The following is a 20,819-nucleotide window of genomic DNA, read 5'->3' as shown; positions in this document are numbered from 1 at the left end:
TAGAGATGCGTTAATGGCGGGAAGGCGTTTGCGTTTGTTTGCAACAATTTCGGGTTTGTAAGAATATAGTATAATTTTGAAAAGATTACATAATACTTCATTAATCCTAATTAAGCATAATACCCTTAATCAATAATATGGCTATTTAGTTAACACTTTAAAACTTGATAGCCTTTTAATTAAATGCAAACTTGAGATGTCCTTTGAGTAAATTGCCCCTTCCCAGAGAGATGTTGATCGCGAGGAAATATCAATGAGAAAATTTAGCTGCCTGGCCATCCCAAGTTTCGATTTAAGAAAATGGCCTTGAAACTGTTTTTAATTTTTTTTTAATTTAATGAATATGACGTGGCATAGTTAGGATAAATTAAACACGTAAAATGGGTTAAAATAAAAAGATTAAAACATGTGTGTGTCGAATCACAAATAATGAAAGTTTTTAAAATTTGAAAATTCTCAAAACAAGCCCCACCTATTCACCTCGCTTAATCGAAATTCATTAGGGCAAAAAGCGATTGCTTGAACCAAAGGGAGACGCGATTTTTTCTGATCGAACCTGCAAATTTGCACCCTAAAATCAATTTCTTGAACCCTAAACAGAATATAGTCGCGATTTTCAATCGATTTGTTGAACCCTAAACGGAATCTGTGCAATTTCTGACAATACAATCCACCTTTTCGATCGAAACTGCAAACTTTGACAGTAAATTCAATCTAAAACCATGGCTGACACTCACAATGAGGAGGAAAACCCAACGCCACTTCGAATCCTAGATTCCGGTGGTGCAAGCAGTTCAATGGCTGCTCCGGTGGATCATCTGATCAGTGAAGGTGGTCAACACGCAGAGGAGACGCTGACGGCACAAGAACAGAGGGAAGAATTGGCAAACGGTTCTGAAGACGAGGAGTCAGGCGAGAATTCAGGCCAAGAGGAGTCGTCCGAGGATTCAGGTGACGAGGAGGAGGCCAACGAAGAAAGGGTACGTTGTTTGAGAATATTGCTTGTACTGTCGCTTAAGCAATCATTTGTATCGCTTAAGCAATTAATCTGTTTTACTCATGATCGCTTAAGCGATCCTTTGTATCGCTTAAGCGATTGATTCAGTTTACTTTTGGTCGCTTAAGCGATTTCAGATCGCTTAAGTGATCTTGTCGAGGCAGAATCACATATATAATAAGCGATCTTTTGTATCGCTTAAGAGATTCTTTCAGTTTACTCTTGGTCGCTTAAGCGATTTTAGATCACTTAAGCGATTTCAGATCACTTAAGCGATCTTGCACGAGGCAGAGTCAAGATCTCTTAAGCGATCCGAAATTGCTTAAGAGACTACAATGGTAATTTTTTGTAGCTGATATTTTGTTTATTAGTTGTTTTGGTTTATTTTTGTTGCTGACATTTTGTTTATATCGATTGTGCAGATTGTGCGGATCATAAACTGTAGAGACTACGAGTTAGAGCCTATAAGTGAGAAGGTACCCTACTTCCCTGTAAGGGTGACGGTGAGGTCGAGTTGGGATGTTTTTGACAAAATAAGGGCCCTTTTAGCTTGAATGAGGAATGGTGAAAGAGATTTTTGTTGCACTTATTTCGGTCAGTTTTTAAGAATTGGAACAAATTGGAAAAATGCATTTTGGGGGCAAGGAGTGCATTACATGTTGCTGCACTCAGTAAAATGCAAAAAAAAAAAAAAAAAAAATGTGGTTCGTGGTGGACAGAAAGCCACTACGGTTTGGGATGATGGAGTATGCCTTGGTGACGGGCTTAGGATGCGAGGAAGTGCCAAATAAGGCGGAGGCGGACGTAGTAAGGATGAGGCCGGGAGCCATAAGGTTTCGTAAGAAGGTTTTACAGGGGGTAAAGTCTATTACATGACAAGTTTTAGAGGAGAGGCTAGAAACAGTTCGGTTTAATGATGGAGAGAAGATAAAAGTGTGCATGATATTGTTTTTACATTCTATCTTATTGGCTAGTGACTCAACAAAAACTGTTGAGAAAGATTGGTTGTTGTTTGCAAGCGACTTGGAGTTCTTTAATTCTTATCCGTGGGGACGGATATCATTTGACCAAACTATCAAAAGCTTGAAAAAACCAGACATGGTGTTAAAGCATGCCCAATGGGGGCGGGAAGGATAAACCAAGCACATATAATTTGTTTGGCTTCCCATGGGCAATATAGGTAAATATTAATAGCTCTCTGTTATATTTTTTATAATATATGTGTTTGAATTATGATATGGACTGGTTTTTTACAATGTAGACTTGGATGTACGAGGTCATCCTTGTCTTCGCTAAGGTGGAGGGGAGGAGCAACAGTTTGGATGTGCAACAGCAATTTCCTAGGATGTTGCAGTGGCATGTCGGGAGGTGTAACCATTCGGATTACGACCAAATAGAGATTGAGATTCAAGTGGCTGGGATAAGATTAAAGGATTAAGCTTTTGAATATGCAGTTGCTTTAAAATGTCACTTCAATCTGATTGTTTTTGTTTCTTATTGCAGGGAGTCGTCCGTCCCTTTCTCACCGCTACTAGGGATAAAGTGGAAGAGGACTATGTCACATTTTTCAAAGCAATGGAGGATGAAAGGGATGAACGGATAGACCGCCTAATTTGGGACCTAAGAGGATGAACGGATAGACTGCCTGATGTGGGACCTAAGAGGGGTCACGCATGTGACGGCAGTTGCAGGGCCATTGCTTGACAACGTCGTTGATGCCGAGGATTATGAAGCTCCAATGGGCGGGAGGCCCGAGGATGAGGAGGAAAAGAGGGAGGAAGAGGTTTGTATGCCTCAGCAAACTGGTACAACAAGTACCGCTTTGCCGAGACATCAGTGTCGGGAGAATGAGGTTGTTGGCCTCATAAATGGCCTGTTTGAGAGTTTTACAACATCCGTTTATACAAGGTTTGACAAGATGGAAGAGTCCATGAAAAGGGTTGTAACGCCCCACTTGAGGTACGTAGATAAATGTTTATTGTTTTGCTCTTAATTGAGTTTGTATGTTGTTAATATTGTTTGTTTGGCCCTTAGTTGAATGTGCGTTTTGGTTTGGTTGAGTGGTTGCCCTGAATGTGGTGAAGTCTTGCAGAATTTTGGAAGTGTAGACTTCGCCGCAGCGAAGAAGGAGTTTTGTCGCGGCGACGTAGCCCCTGTATTTCTTCGTCAGGGCAAAGAAAGAAACTTCGCCGCGGCAAAGAGCCGGATGAAAAGTTGGGTGAAGTTTCCACAGAATTTTCCATAGGGGCAAAGTGACCATTCTACCCCTAATTAGTAGGAAAAGTGGGGAGTGAAATGCAAGAAAATTTCATGGAGAATGTGTTAGAATTGGGGGTGTGAGTGCAATGAATTAAAGGACAAAGATAAAATTTCTAAGAAAGAGCAAGGGCAAAATGGGAAAGGATGGTTATAATATGAGCTAAAAAGGGGTTAAGTTTAGCTCATTCTTCTTCTTCCACCACCATTCCCTTTCACCATTTTCTCTCAACTCTTCATTCAATTTTTCAAGGATTTTAGAGGGCTTTTTGAGTAATTTTGGTCGAGAGTTAATCAAAGCATCCTAAGGTAAAGATTCTTGCTTTAGATGTGAATTTTACTTATAGATATGTTGAAGTCTTATAGTATTGTTGTTTAAAGTTGTAGAGAAAAGACAAGCTACCAAAGGAAAAGAGAAGTGCTAGTGGAGTCACTTACTTACAAGGTAAGTAAATCCAACCCAAGTTAAGTTTTAAGAACTCCTTTGAGTAAAGATTTCTTTATGTATGTATGTATTATGCTTGTTGAGAGGTTGAGATGTTATGAGTATCTATATATGTTGATATTGAATATAATTGAGTTATGAGAAGTGTTTTGATTGCATGATGATGAGTTGAGTTTGATTGAAGTTGGGGGGAGTTTTGAGCAAACCCTATGGGAGTGTTTTTCCTTGACAGGAACTTAAAGTGTATGAGGGATTTTTTCCCATTTTGGATGATTAAAGAGAGGAGAAGAGCTATAGTTAAAGTAGAGTTTTTGTATGCACATGAGTTGTTTGATGAAATGCTTAAAAGAGGCATGAGTAAGAGTAGAGAACCGTAATTATTGCTACATGTCATACTTGCATTTCATGAGTGCATTAATGAGCATGAGTCATTCATAGGCATTAATTGTGCATTGGAGAAGTAGCTTGAGAAAGATTAGAGAATTTTGAGAAGTAACTACTCTAAGAGTAAAGAGAAAGAGAGACTCTAAGAGTAAAGAGAAAGAGAGACTCTAAGAGTAAAGAGAAAGAGAGAATGAGCACTAGAGAATAAAGAGAGAGTAGTGCTAAAGAAGAGAATAGAGTAGGTTGTGCGACGGGGAACTCGTGAGTAATGGGTAGAGTATTCCCGCATGTATGCCGCAGAGAAAGAGCGGCCTGAGTATGAGAGAGAAAAGTGGTGTGGCCTATGAGAGTGCATGCGGATGAGGGCTATACTTGAGAGTACCCGAGAGAGAGAGAATATACATTCACATGGCCAAGGGTTCCAAATCCATGCATAACCGAGTCTGATCGGCTGAGAATGAATAGAAGTCACAGAGAGCGGGAGTGAGTCCCGGCTATGCCTCCGGTAAGATGGGGCTGTGATATACAAGAGAGAGTTAGTAGAAAAGAGTTATAAGAAAGAGAAATAGAAAGAGAAAATAGAGAGAATTGTAAAAGAGAGAGTAAATGAGAATAGAGCAATTGTAAGGAAAGAATTGAAGAGAGAGAGTTATGGGTATAGAGGAGTAGAGGTTTTACTTACTGAGCATTATTAGTGCTCACCCCGTTGTTTTTTCGATGTTTTTGTAGGATCTAGGTGAGGTCGTGGTCGGATGGACGTTGGCAAGCGAGGAGGAATAACTACACTGTCCACCATGTTTTTGATGATTTTTGTATATGATACTAACTTTGTATAAAGAATGTATATTTAATAAAAGAAAATTTTGGGCCCAACTATTTATGTTATCATACTTGTATTTTTATTATGTATAGTTTATGAGTATATGAGTAGAAAGCAGCTATTACAAAGGTGGAGGAGAAAGTGGATAAGTTGGGAGAGAAAGTTGGTACAATGGAGGAGGAAGTTGGTGGAGAATTAAAGGTAGCTGAAGTGCAAACTAGCTTGAAAAGAGAGAGCCGAAAGAGTAAGTTTGTGAAATCACCTTACATGGTAGTGACACAGGTAAAGAAGAAGAAAATTAAGAAACAAATGGAGGAAGAACCAGAAATGGAGGAGGTTGAGGAGGTTGGTGGAGGAAGTGGGGCGGTGATAATGGAGGAGGGCGAGGTGGGAGGCGAATGAAGCGGGGATGTAAAAATGGAGGAACGGGGAGGAAGTGGGCAAGCGAAATTGGACTCAAATGTCGATTTTTATAGGCCAATAGAGGAAAAGAAAAAACTCTTCTATGCCTATTAGAATGGACCAAGAAGTAATGGCCATATAAAGTGTAAGACAGGGGATTATCCCCGGGAATGTTTTGAGAAGTTGTTGACGATAGGCACGTGGCTTTAGGACTCGGTGAGTTATTTTCGCTTAATTTTCCTTAGTTTTGCCTATGTTTTCCATACTTATCTTGTTGTTTTTATTTGATGCAGCACATCGATGAGATATTGGCACTGATGAGGCTACGACAAACTACTGATGGTGATCTGTTGTATCCCGACTGTGCCATCACCGATGTGGCATTTGGCCAAACGCTTGTTTCGGCATATCGTACTTTAATTAAAAATGTCGTTGCTAGTGGTGCAGCAAAATGACCAAAGCGAAAAAGATTGGCCCCAGTATAATTGGACTGCATCCCTGATGATTTTCATTTTTATGACAGAATTATGCAATATATACGGGGGGATCGGCCCAAATATGGCCACGGTTAGGCCTTTGTTAAAAGAGTATTGCGCATCTAGAGGAGGGGCTGCTGAAGATCCTTGACTGCAACCCCACTATTTGTCGAGACAAGCAGTTGCAGGTGGAGTTGGAGCCACTGTCCAGGTTGTTCCCGTGGCTGTTACATGACAGCAAGATGTTTGGGCACTTGGGTGATCAAGTACTAACCGAAAAGTGGCCAATTAAGTGCTCTACCGGCCCAATAAATGAGTCAAGGTAAATTTTTTATAAAACTAACTTACATAATACAATTGTTCTATAAGTTTATTCTAATGCTAATGTATTCTTCCTATTGTAGTGCTGAATGTGGGGCATATGCCCTGAAATTTATTGAGTTCGACATGACCAACACCCCGATGGACGAGTTGAATGACGAAACAGTGAGAGACTGTCGGGAGGGCTGGGCTATCGACTGCTTCCATGGGCAGATGGATCCATTTTGAGTGAGCGGAACCCAATAAAAAGGTATGAAAGTTGGACTTTGAATTTTGTAGTTTATGTGATGTTGATACTTGGGTTGTGGTGCTGATGCTGTAGGTGTCATGCTTATATGGAGCTTTACCGAAAGACACGGACTGAGTGAATTTCTCACCTACCTACTCTGTAACTTTTTTACGTATTTTTTTTATTTACAAAAGTTGACGTGTCTGCAGGTGTGTGCTGGATAATTTTGTAGGTTCCTGACAAACAATGAGAGGAAACCTCTCAAATGCTGGTTGGCAAGATGAGGCATCTGCAATAAAGGCTGCTGGGAAGGCATTGTACGAACAATGATCTCAAAGAGGTTGCTGGCAAACAGAATTCGAAAACTTCTCAAAGGCTGGTTGGTAGGAGGAGGCATCTGCAATAAAGGGATTGTGCAAAGGTGTTAGTGACATTAAACTCTTTGTTATCAAAAAGTAAATTAAACGCAGTGTATAGAAATTCTTGTGCTGTGGCTCTTCTTGTGGCAGCCAAAAGCCTTGTGCCTGCAGAATCATTGTAAAGAATTGGGTCTGACATTTGGGAGATATTTTTTTTTTGTCCATATAAGATATCTCATTAGCAGTTTGAATTTACTATGTATGGTGTGATCATTTGCTTCACCCAAGTTGGATAATGGTTTTTTAGCGTTTTGTTTCATTTCGATAAACAGGTTACATTGATGTTTCTTATATTTTGATTTGTGATGAATTAGATTGATATAAATGAGTGATGTACAAATGTTTCCCAATCACAGTCATTTCAAAATTAATTAACTTAAAGAATGGCGTTATTATATTTATATTAAACATATAGTTCTTTTACGTCAGTATGAAACATGTTCGGTGTAGACTATTTACGTCTATGCTAAACATATAGGGTTTACGATTCGTTCACTGGACTATGGCCGTTATTATATTTATATTAAACATATAGTTCTTTTATGTCAGTATGAAACATATAAGGTGTAGAATGTTTACGTCTATGCTAAACATATAGGGTTTACGATTCATTCAATGGACTATGACCGTTATTATATTTATATTAAACATATAGTTCTTTTACGTCAGTATGAAACATATAAGGTGTATAATGTTTACGTTTATGCTAAACATATAGGGTTTACGATTCGTTCAGTGGACTATGACCGTTATTATATTTGTATTAAACATATAGTTCTTTTAGGTCAGTATAAAACATATAAGGTGTAAAATGTTTACGATTCTTCTTTGTTCAGAACATAAAGGGTGCGTTTGGTTGAATATTCCAATAAATATTATAAATCCTATTCCCATAATATTTCTTTGTTTAATTATTTAGGAAATATTAGTATTTTTTTAATAAATTTTAGACCCATTAACTGAATTAATTTCATTAATACCGCCTGAAAAAGTTTAAAAAGTAACAAAAACACCCCCACCCACTCAACTTCCCAGATTTCGGCACCACCGACAGTTACAAACAACCGGAAATGGCCGGTAATTCACAGATGTAACAATTTTCAGCCAGATCCATTGTGGATCTGGCCGAAAAAGGCCACATCTGGCTTTCATCGACTTTCAAAGAAATGGCCGACATTGATGGTCAACGACGGCCAAATCTTAGGCATCGTTGACCGAAAACGACGGCCACATATTTGGCCATCACAGATGGCCAAATGTCGACTTTTTTGTCTGTTGACGGCCAGATCTTGCCGTGATCTAGCCTTTTCCGGCCACATCCGTGGTCGATCTGGCCGAAAAAGGCTGTATCAACGCCCTATCAGCCTGATCTGACCTCCATGGTTGTAACGCCCTTTCCCGGTAGGATTCTGGTGGTGGTGGTGGTGGTGGTGGCCGGAATCTGGGAAGTTGGGTAGGTGGGGGTGTATTTATTAAATTTTAAAATTTTTCGTTGGTCGATTAAGCGATCGTAGTAAAAGGAACTTCGTTTACACAGGGTCGCTTAAGCGATCATGTGATTGACAGAATCAAATCTGCCTAGGTGCATGATCGCTTAAGCGATCCGAGATATCGCTTAAGCGATTCTTGTCTTTTTGTCTTGGTTGATTAAGTGATCGTGCACCTGGGCAGAATCATATCTGCCCAGGTGCACGATCACTTAAGCGATCCGTGATATCGCTTAAGCGATCCTGTTTGAAAAACCCTTTGTCGCTTAAGCGATATACTTAGTCGCTTAAGCGATCATGGGCAATATATACTTTTCCAGCTTTTCTCCTGAATTTTGACAAACTAAAATTACCAACACGTATTAATTCCATACTTTCTCCTCAATTTGACAACCTAATTCCAAACTAAAATCACCAACAAATATTTAGGCCATGTAACAAGAAATATAAAGAATGATTTATTAAAGGTAACAGTAAAATTTATAACATCAATAATTGAAAACAATAACTCATCAACGGTTGGCCTTCGCAACTCTCTGAATTTCATCCTTCTTCAAACCTAATTTTCTGGATCTGCATGTAATTAGTTCTGGCAACTGCTTCTCTTGTGGCCAGGTTGCTTGCAAATTGAGCACTTATTCATCTTCTGGGAAACCTCAGAGGGCGATGGAATACGCTTAACTCTTTTTCTCTCCTTTACTGTCTTCTTGAATGGCGGATGGATGATAATGTCAGCCAACTCTGGCGGCACTACCCACTGCTCTTCTGGAGGCACTGGATATATTGTTTCTGAATAAGCTAGCATGTAGTGATCTGCCATATAGAGAGAGGAGCAAAGTTCCATGTAAATTCTTGAACCAAAATCTGGCTTCTGTTGGTGTTTCAGTGCTGCTATTGCATGAGGACAAGGTAAACGTTGAATGTCAAGCACTTTATAGCTGGAAGTTTTACTAACAAGGTTAACTAGGGCATCCAGACCTTAGCCGCGCACAGTGAACTCTTGAGCATTAAGAGGATAGGCAAACAATGCATTTGACAGTTCCATACGTTCCCGTAATAATTTGTCAACTGACAGAACAAGGGTTGTAGTAAAATATATCTGACTCTGTACGACGCTCATGGAACCACCGTGACAGTGTCCTCTGGATTGCATCAAAAAGTGCAACTATTGGAAAGTCTCTTTCTATTAACAACTTCAAATTTATGGACTCCGCTATATTCATGGTCACGACATCAAACCTTCTTCTAGGAAAGTAAGCTCTACTCCATCGCTTGAAATCAACATCATGCTCAAGATACTTAGCAACTCTATCATCCTTGATTCGGATTTGCTAGAAGTGCTCCTCGAACTCATCAACCTGATAAGCTTTTGCTGCCATGTAGTATGTCTGAAAGAGGCCAGCACACTTAAACTTTTGTTTTATGTTCTCACCAAGGTGCCTCATACAGAATCAGTGATGTGCTTGAAGGTAAATAGTCATAATCCCCTTCTTTATAGAGTTGTGCCTATTAGATATTATGCACAACTCATCACTATCAGGCATTATTGTATGTAATTGTTGAAAAAACAAGTCTATGACTCGTCATTCTCAGAGTCAACCACACACCATGCAACAGGATATCTGTGATTCTCACTGTCCTGTGCAGTGGCCACCAACAATGTACCTCTATACTTTCCCATCAGAAAGCAACCATCAACAGCCAACACCTTTCTCATGTTTACAAAACCCCTTATAGCAAAACTGTAAGCAACAAAAAAATATTCAAACATCATATTCCTGTCCCATTTCAAAGCCGTCTTGCTACCTTGGTTTGTCAACTCAAGCATATAACGGTACCCTTCTAATACTGCGTACCCGTGCTCCGGTGTGCCCCTCACAAAATCTTGTGCATGTTGTCTTCCTTTCCAGCATTTCTAGTAACTAACAGCACATCCCAACTTTTTGCGCACAAGTCTCGGAATGTCTTTAGGAGATGGACCTTTCCTTTCAACAAACCAACTTTTGACAAATTGTCCAATAACATCACCTGACGCTTATCGATGCTCACTTGAAATATGTCCCAAGCCACATGTGTGCTCACCGGTATATGTGCTAAGAATAAATTTTTCCGACTCCGCCAACCTTCTACAATAAACCTGCCACTCGCACTTTCGGTCACGACATGCAACCGTCACAGCCAATGAATTTGACTTTTTGATGATGAACTCAAAATTACCTCTCACGACAACAAGTTTTAGCTTCCTCACCACTTCCTCTTTGTTGTCAAGTAAATACCCTATGCGCAACTCCGATCCATCTGTAAAAACATGAGCTGATTCACTACTACCTTCAATTGCCCCTCTAAACCTGTATAAACGACCATAGTGTTCTCTTCCTCACAATCTACGCCTTATGCATAATCTATATTTAAAGGAATCTCTACATCTATGGGAACATCTACGGAGTCCTCCTCCTCAACATTTTCATTCTGCCCTCCATCACCAACTTCTTCTACTGTGTCCTCCTCACCACCCAATTCACCGTCTACTCTTGATTTTTCAACTAACAAATCAATGGTCTCGTAGTTCAAATTAAAACCAGGCAAATCTCCGCCTACTTCCTCGTTATCCCCTTCCTTTGAACAAACTTCCAACGGTTTTTCTACAAAAGAAACCCTTAAAATCGGCCTCGAACCATTGTCGGCCACATCAATCATATATAACTTCACACTTTCATCCGACTTTAATATAGCAGGAGGTACCTTATAATGTTCAAGAACTCTGCTTAAAACATACTTCACAATTATATCACTATGCAAGCAACTCAAATTACCTCTTCTAATTATTTCATCAATCAACTATCAAAACTAACCTTTATGCTCACAACAATTGGTATAACTTCTTTGCTCTTCCCAATCCACTTCCAGCTACTTTCTTCCTCCACCCACTCACCAAAATATTGAACACCCAAAACAACTTGTCCCATGTGTAATAATAGCCAACTACCTGTAATGCAAGAAAAAAAAATATTCTTAAATGCTATGCTAAGGGTTCAAATATTTTAAAAAGAATCTGTGTGGTCGCTTATATGGTCTAGTGTATCGCTTAAGCGATCTTATGCCATTTAGTGATCGCTTAAGCGATCTACTCCCTAGGCCTCGCCGCTTGAGAGGAAAGGCCTTGCCGATTGAGAGGAAAGTCAATCTAGCCCCCCTAAGAGGGATTGAGGGGGGGTATCGTCCTTACATACAATTGTATTGATTGCACGAGATGACCTATCCCCCCGAGGGTAACCTTTCCCTTCTGCTTCACCACCCTAAGGTGTATGGACTTTTTCGTAAAATTTGAGTAACAGTTATCCCTTAATAGCAGCAAAATTGAGCAAAGTAAGCGTGAACGATTCTCTTGCCTAAGCTAAGTTTTAGTTTCATTGCAACATTGAAGGGGGGAGGGGGGTTTTTAAGCAAAGCCGCAAGGCTTTGACCCAAAAAAATGAGCGCCGCCTCCCAAAGCAAAGCCAAAAAAAAACTGGCCGACTATTCCGTTCTGCGGAATAGAGTAAGGCCAGCCCTTAAAGCAGCTAGCAGCTCTAACTGTCAAGACAAATTGAACGAGAAAGCACCATACACCTTATTCTTGGGTATGAAGCCAGCATCGGTCTAGTATAATGTGTGTCCAAAAATAGGACTTGCCGTTCATTGGCAAATTAATGAGAAGGGCTAGGCACTCAATTATGTTTTGCCACTAAATTATGTTCTGCCATTCCAACAGTCAAACCCCCAGGTCCGGTCCACTTTCTTCACCTGTGTCTATCCCGTTTCTTGCTCACACTCACCGTATAAGTAAAAAGAGAAAGAGATTGCCGAGAAGTGTATACCAAATATTATACCTAATACCTTCTAACTTCAATTGAAAGGGATTGCCTTTATTCTACAATTGTAGCTGGCTAGGAATTATAACTATAACTCCAACTCGGCTTGGAAGAATCCTAAGAAGAAATCTGTGAAAACACTTCACACGAGCTCGACTTCACACGAGCTCGGCTGTAAACATTTCCCTCGGCAGGTAAGGAATTAGGATTGGCTTTTTACAAATGAACTTGCTTAACATACTCCTCCTTTCAAAACTCATGCTTTCAATGGAAAGATTCATTCCCAAGCTGGAAACAAGGGCAGGGGAAGAAAAGTAAAACATTCAAGCCGCAATATAAACATAAAAATAAAGAAGATATTGAGACGCAATATGAATGAAGGACTGAAGTATCTGACCGGGCTTTGGAGATGAATACCGAAAGAGCTTACCAGATGCACCATCAACCTCAGACAGCTCAACCGGGCGGGAGAAAAACTAAAAAGAAAAAAACGTAGTGGATAAGCAAAAAGCAAATACCAATGAAGACCAGACTTGGAATTTCAAACAAGAAAACATAGTAGCCTAGCCGGGGAGGTCCAATTCCAATGAGAATCAAAGGCAATCGAGAACGGTTTTAGCAGATCGCTTAAGCAATCTGCTGCATTACCAGACGTACTAGATCGCTTAAGCGATCTATCATACCCAGAACACATTTTTAGTTATCTCCACCTACAATTGATCCATCATACCCATAACACATACCAAGAACAAATTTTCAACATATTTCACTCCTTTCAACTTCCATTACATCAAACATAGCCTAACAACCTAAACAACTAAATCAAAATCATAACCCAAACCCAATCCATGCTAAATCAAAATCATAACCCAGATCTTTGTAAATCAAAATATGAAATCGAAAGGGAGATACACATACCTGGATGAAATGTCAGGAGGGGGAGGAGGAGAAGGATTTGTGTTGGAGAAGATGTTAATGGCGGAGGAATGCGTTAACGTGGCAGGAGGAAGAAGAAGAAGGTTTAGGGTTTATTTGCAAGAATTTCGACTCTTTGGGGACATATTATAATTTTTAAAAGATTACACAATTATTCATTAATCCTAATTAACCCCTAATCATATTTAATTAAGCTTAATAAAAAAATAAGGCTATTTAGTTAACATTTACAAACTACATAGCCTTTTAATTAAATTTTAACTCCAAATGTCTTTTTAATAAACTGCCCCAAATATCAATGGAAAAATGTGGTTATTGGAGAAAATTTAACTCCCCGGCCATCCCATGTTTCCATTTAACAAAATGGCCTTGAAAATGTTTTTCATTTTTTTTTTAATTTAGAGAAGCTGAGGTGGCACAGTTAGGATTCATTAAACATGTAAAATGGGTTAAAATAAAAAGATTAAAACATATGTCGGCAAAATCATAATTAATGAAAGTTTTTTAAAATTTTAAATTTTAAAAAGAGCCCCACCCATTCAAATCCCTTAATCGAAATTGATTAGGGCAAAAATCAATTTCTTGAATCCGAAACGGAGACTGTGCGATTTCCGATTGAAACTACAAGTTTTCACACCAAAATCAATCCTAAAATCAATTTCTTAGCCCTAAACAGAATCTCTGCGATTTCTGGCGATACAGTCCAGATTTTCGATCATTTTCACACCAAAATCAATCCTAAAATTGATTTCTTGAACCTTAAACGAAATTTCTGCGATTTCTAGAGATATAGTCCAGATTTCTGATCGTTTCACACCAAAATCAATCCTAAAATTGATTTCTTGAACCCTAAATGGAATCTCTACGATTTCCGGCGATACAGTCCACATTCATAATCGAAACTGCAAATTTTCACACCAAATTCAATCCTAAACCATAGCTGACATTCACAATGAGGAGGAAAACCCAACGCCACTTCAAATCCTAGAGTCCGGTGGTGCAAGCAGTTCAATGGATGCTCCGATGGATCATCCGATCAGTGAAGGTGGTCCACAGGCAGAGGAGATGATGGCGGCACAACAACAAAGAGAAGAATCGCAAAACAGTTCTGAAGAGGAGGAGGCCAGCGAGAATTCAGGCTAGGAGGAGGAGTCCGACGAGGAGGAGGAGTCCGACAAAGAGAAGGAGGAGGAGGCCGGCGAAGAAAGGGTACGTATTTGTTTTGGGAGTACTGCTCTATACTGTCGCTTAAGCGATAATTTGTATCACTTAAGCGATTTATCTCTTTAACACATGGTCGCTTAAGCAATCTAGCGATCTTGTCTGAGGCAGAATCAACATCTGCCCAGATCTAGGATTGCTTAAGCGATCTTTTGTATCGCTTAAGCGATTCATCTCTTTTATTCATGGTCACTTAAGCGATTCCAGATCGCTTAAGCGATCTTGTCCGAGGTAGAATCATCTGCCCAGATCTAAGATCGCTTAATTCAGTTTACTCTTGGTCGCTTAAGCGATTTCAGATTGCTTAAGAGATCTTGCACGAGGCAGAATCAAGATCTCTTAAGCAATCCGAAATCGCTTAAGCGACCACAGAGGTAATTTTTTGTTGCTGATATTTTGTTTATTAGTTGTTTTGGTTTATTTTTGTTGCTGATATTTTGTTTATATTGATTATGCAAACTGTACGGACCGTAAACTATAAAGACTGCAGGTTGGACATTGTAAGCAATAATGTATCGTACTTCCCTGTAAGGGTGACGGTCAGGTTGAGTTGGGATGTTTTTGACAGAATAAAGGGGATTTCAGGTGGATTGAGGAATGGTAAACAATGATTCAAAGAGACTTGTTTTAGTCAGTTTTTTAAAATCAAAAAAAAAAATGGAAAAAGGCGTTCTGGGGGCAGGGAGTGTAGTATATGTTGCTGCACTCAAATAAAATGCCAAAAAAAAAAAAAAAAAAAATGGCAAGAAATGTGGTTTGTGGTGGATGGAAAGCCACTACGTTTTGGGATGATGGAATATGCGTTCGTGACCGACTTAAAATGTGGGAAAATGCCAGATGAGAATGAGGCAAAGGCAATAAAGGAGAGTATGGCAGCCAAAAGGTTGGCTAACAAGGTTTTGCAGGGGGAAGCGTCTATTACAGGACGCGATTTAGAGCAGAGGATAGAAAGAGTTCGGTTTAGGGATTCAGAGAAGTTCAAACTGTGCTTGGTATTGTTCTTACATTCGATCCTAATGGCTAGTGACTCAACAAAAGCCGTTGATATGGATTGGGTGAGGTTTGCAAGTAACTTGGACTTCTTTAATTCTTATCCGTGGGGACGGGTATCATTTAAGCGAACCATGGACTCCCTACAAGGGAAAGACATGGCGTTAAAGCAGTCCCAATGGGTCGGGAAGGATAAACCGAGCACATACAATTTGTTTGGCTTCCTATGGGTAATACAGGTAAATATTAATAGTTTTTTGTAATATATGTGTTTGAATTATGATATGGACTGTTTTTTTACAATGTAGGCTTGGATGTGTGAGGTCGTCCCTGTCTTCGCTGAGGCGGGGGGGAGGAGGAAGAGTTCGGATATGCGACAACAATTTCCTTAGATGTTGCGGTGGCATGTCAAGAAGTGTACCTATTGGGATTATGACCAAATAGACATTGAAATTGAAACGGCTTGGGTAAGATTAAAGGATTAAGCTTTTGAATATGCAGTTGCTTTAAAATGTCGCTTCAATCTGATTGATTGTATTTCTTATTGCAGGGAGTCGTCCATCCCTTTCTCACCAGTACTAGGGATGAAGCGGAAAAGGAGTATGTCATATCTTTTGAACCATTGGAGGATGAAAGGGATGAACGGATAAACCGCCTGATACGGGACCTAACAGGGGTCACGTATGTGACGACCCTGTTACAGGGCCACCACTTGAGAACTTGGTTGACGTCGAGGATGATGAAGCTGCAATCGGCGGGAGGGAGGAGGAAGAGGAGGAGAGGGTGGAAGAGGTTCGTATGCCTCAACAAACCGGTACATGTTGTACCGGTTTGCTGAGGCATACGAACCTCTTCCTCCCTCTCCTCCTCCTCCTCCTCTTCCTCCCTCCCGTCGAGCTGAGACATCGGTGTCGGGAGAATAAGGTGGTTGACCTCATAAACGGCCTATTTGAGAGTTTTACAACAATCGTTTATGGGAGGTTTCACAAGATGGAAGAGCGGATGAAAAGGGTGAAGGAGAAAGTTGATAAGGTGGCAGAGAAAGTTGGTACGGTGGAGGAAGAAGTTGGTGGAGTATTAAAGGTGGTTGAAGTGCAACATAGGCTGAAAAGAGAGAGCCGAAAGAGCAAGTTTGTCAAATCGCCTTACACGGTAGTAACACATGGAAAGAAGAAGAAAATTAAGAAACAAATGGAGGATGAAGCAAAAATGGAGGAGGTTAAGGAGGTTGGTGGAGGAAGTGGGGCAGTGTTAATGAAGGAGGGTGAGGTGGGAGGCAAAGGAAGCGGGGATGTACAAATAGAGGGAGGGGGAGGAAGTGGGCAAGCGAAAATGGACTCAAAGGTCGATTTGTATAGGCCAATAGAGGTGGAAAAGAAAAAACTCTTCTATGTCCATTACAATGAATCAGGAAGTGATGCCCATGTAGAGTGTAAGACAGGGGATTATCGTCGGGAATGGTTTGAACTGTTGTTGACGATGGGCAAGTGGCTTGAGGACTCGGTGAGTTATTTTCGCTTAATTTTCCTTATTTTTTCTAATGTTTTCCATACTTATCATGTTGTTTTTATTTGATGCAGCATATTGATGAGGTATTGGCACTGTTAAGGCAACGACAGACCAGTAATGGTGATCTATTGTATCCTGGCTATGCCATCACTGATGTGGCATTTGGCCAAATGCTTGTTTCGACATATCGCAATTTAATTAAAAAGGTCGTTGGTAGAGGTGCAGCAAAAGGAGCCAAGCGAAAAAGATTGGGCCTAGAAGACTTGGACTGTATTCGTGATGATTTTAAGTTTATGACAGGATTATGTAGTATGTACGGGGGGAAATGCCCAAATATGGTCACAGTTGGGCAAAGGTTAAAAGAGTCTACTACATCATCAATGTCAGAGATATGCACTGGATAGTAGCCGTTGCGCATCTAGAAGAGGGGTTGCTGAAGATCCTTAACTGCAACCCAACTATTTGTCGAGACAAGTAGTTGGAGATCGAGTTGGAGCCACTGTCATTGTTGTTCCCATGGCTGTTGTGTGACAGCGGGATGTTTAAGCACTTTGGTGATCAAATAGTGGTCAGTTAAGCGCTCTACCGTACCAAAGAATGAGTCAAGGTAAATTTTGTATAAAACTAACTTACATATTACAATTGTTCTATAAGTTGATTCTAATGCTAATGTTTTCTTCCTATTGTAGTGTTGATTATAGGGCATATGCCCTGAAATTTATTCAGTTCGACATGACTAGCACCCCGATGGACGGCTTGAATGATGAAACAATGAGCAACTGTCGGGAGCGCTGGGCTGTTGAGTGCTTCCAGGGGCATATGGATCCGTTTTGAGTGACTAGAACCCAATCAAAAGGTATGGAAGTTGGACTTTAAATGTTGTAATTTATGTGATGTTGATGTTAACACTTGGGTTGTGGTGCTGATGCTGCAGGTGTCATGCTTATACAGAGCTTTACCGAAAGAGACGGACTAAGTGAACTTCTCAATCTTGCACTCCATAACTTTTTGGATTTTTTTTTTTTTAATTTACAAAAGCTGACGTGGCTGCAGGTGTGTGCCGGATAATTTTGCAGGTTCTTGGCAAACAATGAGAAAATACTTCTCAAAGGCTAGTTGGCAAGAGGAGGCATCTGTAATCAAGGCTGCTTGCAAGGCATGATACCAATCAATGATCTCGAATAGGTTCCTGGCAAATAGAATTCGAAAACTTCTCAAAGGCTGGTTGGCAGGAGGAGGCATCTGCAATCAAGACTGCTGGCAAGGCATGGTGCCAAATAATGATCTCAGACAGTGATTATACAGAATTCGAAAACTTCTCAAAGGCTGGTTGGCAGGTCACAGGAGGGAAATGAGAATGTATGGAAGGGAAATGAGACAAAAAATAATACTTGGAATTGGGTTCTTCTTTGCAATTGTTTGGGTGGAGGAAATTTTATTACAATCAGAACTAGAGTTAAATGTCTTAGGAATTATTGTGTTGTGACACTATTATGGACGATTTTAAGTTTAAACTTTCAATTACATTGATGTCTCTTATATTTTGATTTCTGATGAATTAGATTGATATAAATTACGTAATTTTGCGATACAAATTCTTTTCGGATTTGGGAGGGAAATGAGTGAGGTAGAAATGTATCCCAATCACAGTCATTTCGAAATTAATTAACTTAAAGACAGGCATGGTACCAAACAATTACGTATATGAGTGACCACATATATCTTTTAAATGACCAAGAGTTTTCCACAAATGATTGCTTAAGCGACCAAGAGTTCTTTTATGAAGAATTGCTTAAGCGATCATACATCTGGGCAGATGTTGATTCTGCCTCAGTCAAGATCACTTAAGCGATCTGAAATCGCTTAAGTGACCAAGAGTCTTTTACGAAGAATCGCTTAAGTGATAGAAATGATAGCTTAAGCGATCATAGATCTGGGCAGAAGATTCTGCCTGGAACAAGATCGCTTAAGCGACCAAGAGTAAAAGCCAGGAATCGCTTAAGCGATAGGTAAGGATCGCTTAAGCGATCATAGATCTGGGCATATGATTCTGCCGCGGACAAAATCGCTTAAGCGACCAAGAGTAAAAGCCAGGAATCGCTTAAGCGATACGTAAGGATCGCTTAAGCGATCATAGATCTGGGCAGATGTTGATTCTGTCGCGAACAAGATCGCTTAAGCGACCAAGAGTAAAAGCAAAGAATCGCTTAAGCGATACGTTAGGATTGTTTAAGCGATCATAGATCTAGGCAGATGTTGATTCTGCCGCAGACAAGATCGCTTAAGTAACCAAGAGTAAAAGCAAAGAATCGCTTAAGTGATACGTAAGGATCGCTTAAGTGATCACAGATCTAGGCACATGTTGATTCTGCCGTGGACAAGATCGCTTAAGCGATCTAAAATCACTTAAGCGGCCAAGAGTAAAGGCAAAAATCGCTTAAGCGATTATAGATCTGGGCAGATGATTCTGCCTCAGTAATGATCGCTTAAGCGATTTAAGATCGCTTAAGTGATCATGTCCGCGGACATCACTTAAGCGATCTCTTAAGCAATCGTCCGTGTGGGCACTTATGTATTCTTTGCTCATGATCGCTTAAGCGATCGTAAATCACTTAAGCGACCAAGTGTATAAGGTTAGGATCAGTTAAGCGATATCATAAATATCACTAGATCTCTTAAGCGACTAAGTCTAAATACACAAGATCACTTAAGCGATATAGTAAATCGCTTAAGTGATCCTGTGTATTCGGATTTTATTTATTGTATTTCAAAAGATTGGTTAAGCGATTAACGCTATCTTAAACATATAAGGTGTATGATTCGTTCTCAGTAGAACATGACCGTTATTATATTTTAATTAAACATATAGTTCTTTTACGCCAATATGAAACATATAAGGTGTAGAATGTTTACGTCTATGCTAAACATATAGGGTTTATGATTCGTTCAGTGGACTATGACCGTTATTATATTTATATTAAACATATAATTCTTTTTGTTTTGCATAAACAAAGAAAGAGCGAGAAGTACCTCATGAAGTTTGAAGGGTTGAAGAGAACTAGGTAACCATGCAAGCTTAGTGAACAGATATTCTTCTTCTTTTCTTGGAACATAAAGATGTTAAGAGTTTGAGCAAGAAAATGACTTGAGAGTTGAGATATGGACAAAGAAGAAGACAATGAATTTTTCAGGGCATTTAATAAATATTATACTCTTTTGAAATTCTTCTCGGTCTGATTGTAAAAGAAAGGAGTAAACTAAGTTTAAAATTTGAATGATTGCTTCTGCAGACGGTATTTTCACATTCTATTGGACCTATCGAAATTTCAACACCAAAAGAAAAGTGTAATTAATTCACTTTTTGACTGTACCAATAGCAAAATAAAAAATATACATGGAAGACAGCTGTAACTCTACAAAACCATCTACATAAGCAATCATTCAAATTTTAAACTTAGTTTACTCCTTTCTTTTACAATCAGACCGAGAAGAATTTCAAAAGAGTATAATATTTATTAAAATATTCACAAAATAGTTTACTCCATATTCCCAAAATATTTGTTTGTTTAATTATTTAGTAAATATTAGTTTATATTTTTAATTCTTTTAGACCCCTTAAGTTTATTAATATCATAATACCCCCAAGAAAAATTTTAAAATTTAACAAATACACCCCTACCTACCCACGGTGCCAAATTTCGGCCACCACCGTCGAAATCTGGCCGGAAAAGGCGTCACGACGCAAACTGGTTGGATCTGATGGGTAGGACATCGATATGGCATTTTCTGGCCACATCGACCATGGATCTTGCCGAAAAATACCAGATCTACGGCCAGATCTGGCTGTTGACAGTCGCAAAAGTCCAGATCTGGCCATCATGGACAGCCAAATATATGGCCGTTGTTGTCGGTCAACGATGGCCAAGATTTGGCCGTCGTTGATCATCAACGACGACCATTTCTTTGGCTGTCCATAACGGCCACAGTGGTGAATTACCACCGACGGTCATTTGTAAGCTATTGTGACACATTCCGACTACCACCAATGGTGGTTGTCGGAATCTAGGGAAGTATGG

General features: G+C 39.7%; 1 protein-coding gene across 1 annotated transcript; it reads left to right on the top strand.

Moving 5' to 3' along the window:
* The first annotated feature begins 447 nt into the window (after nucleotides 1–447).
* On the top strand, nucleotides 448–1,616 carry LOC116129204. Its single transcript, XM_031414950.1, has 2 exons — nucleotides 448–980; nucleotides 1,420–1,616. Exons 1-2 carry the CDS (start codon nucleotides 723–725, stop codon nucleotides 1,549–1,551), a joined length of 390 nt encoding a protein of 129 aa, XP_031270810.1. The 5' UTR covers nucleotides 448–722; the 3' UTR covers nucleotides 1,552–1,616.
* The last annotated feature ends 19,203 nt before the right edge of the window (nucleotides 1,617–20,819 follow it).

This window comes from Pistacia vera, unplaced genomic scaffold (assembly GCF_008641045.1).
Source record: "Pistacia vera cultivar Batoury unplaced genomic scaffold, PisVer_v2 Contig21, whole genome shotgun sequence".
Classification (NCBI taxonomy): domain Eukaryota; kingdom Viridiplantae; phylum Streptophyta; class Magnoliopsida; order Sapindales; family Anacardiaceae; genus Pistacia; species Pistacia vera.
The sequence above is the reverse complement of the archived record's forward strand: the minus strand, read 5'-3'. Positions and strand labels throughout refer to the sequence as shown.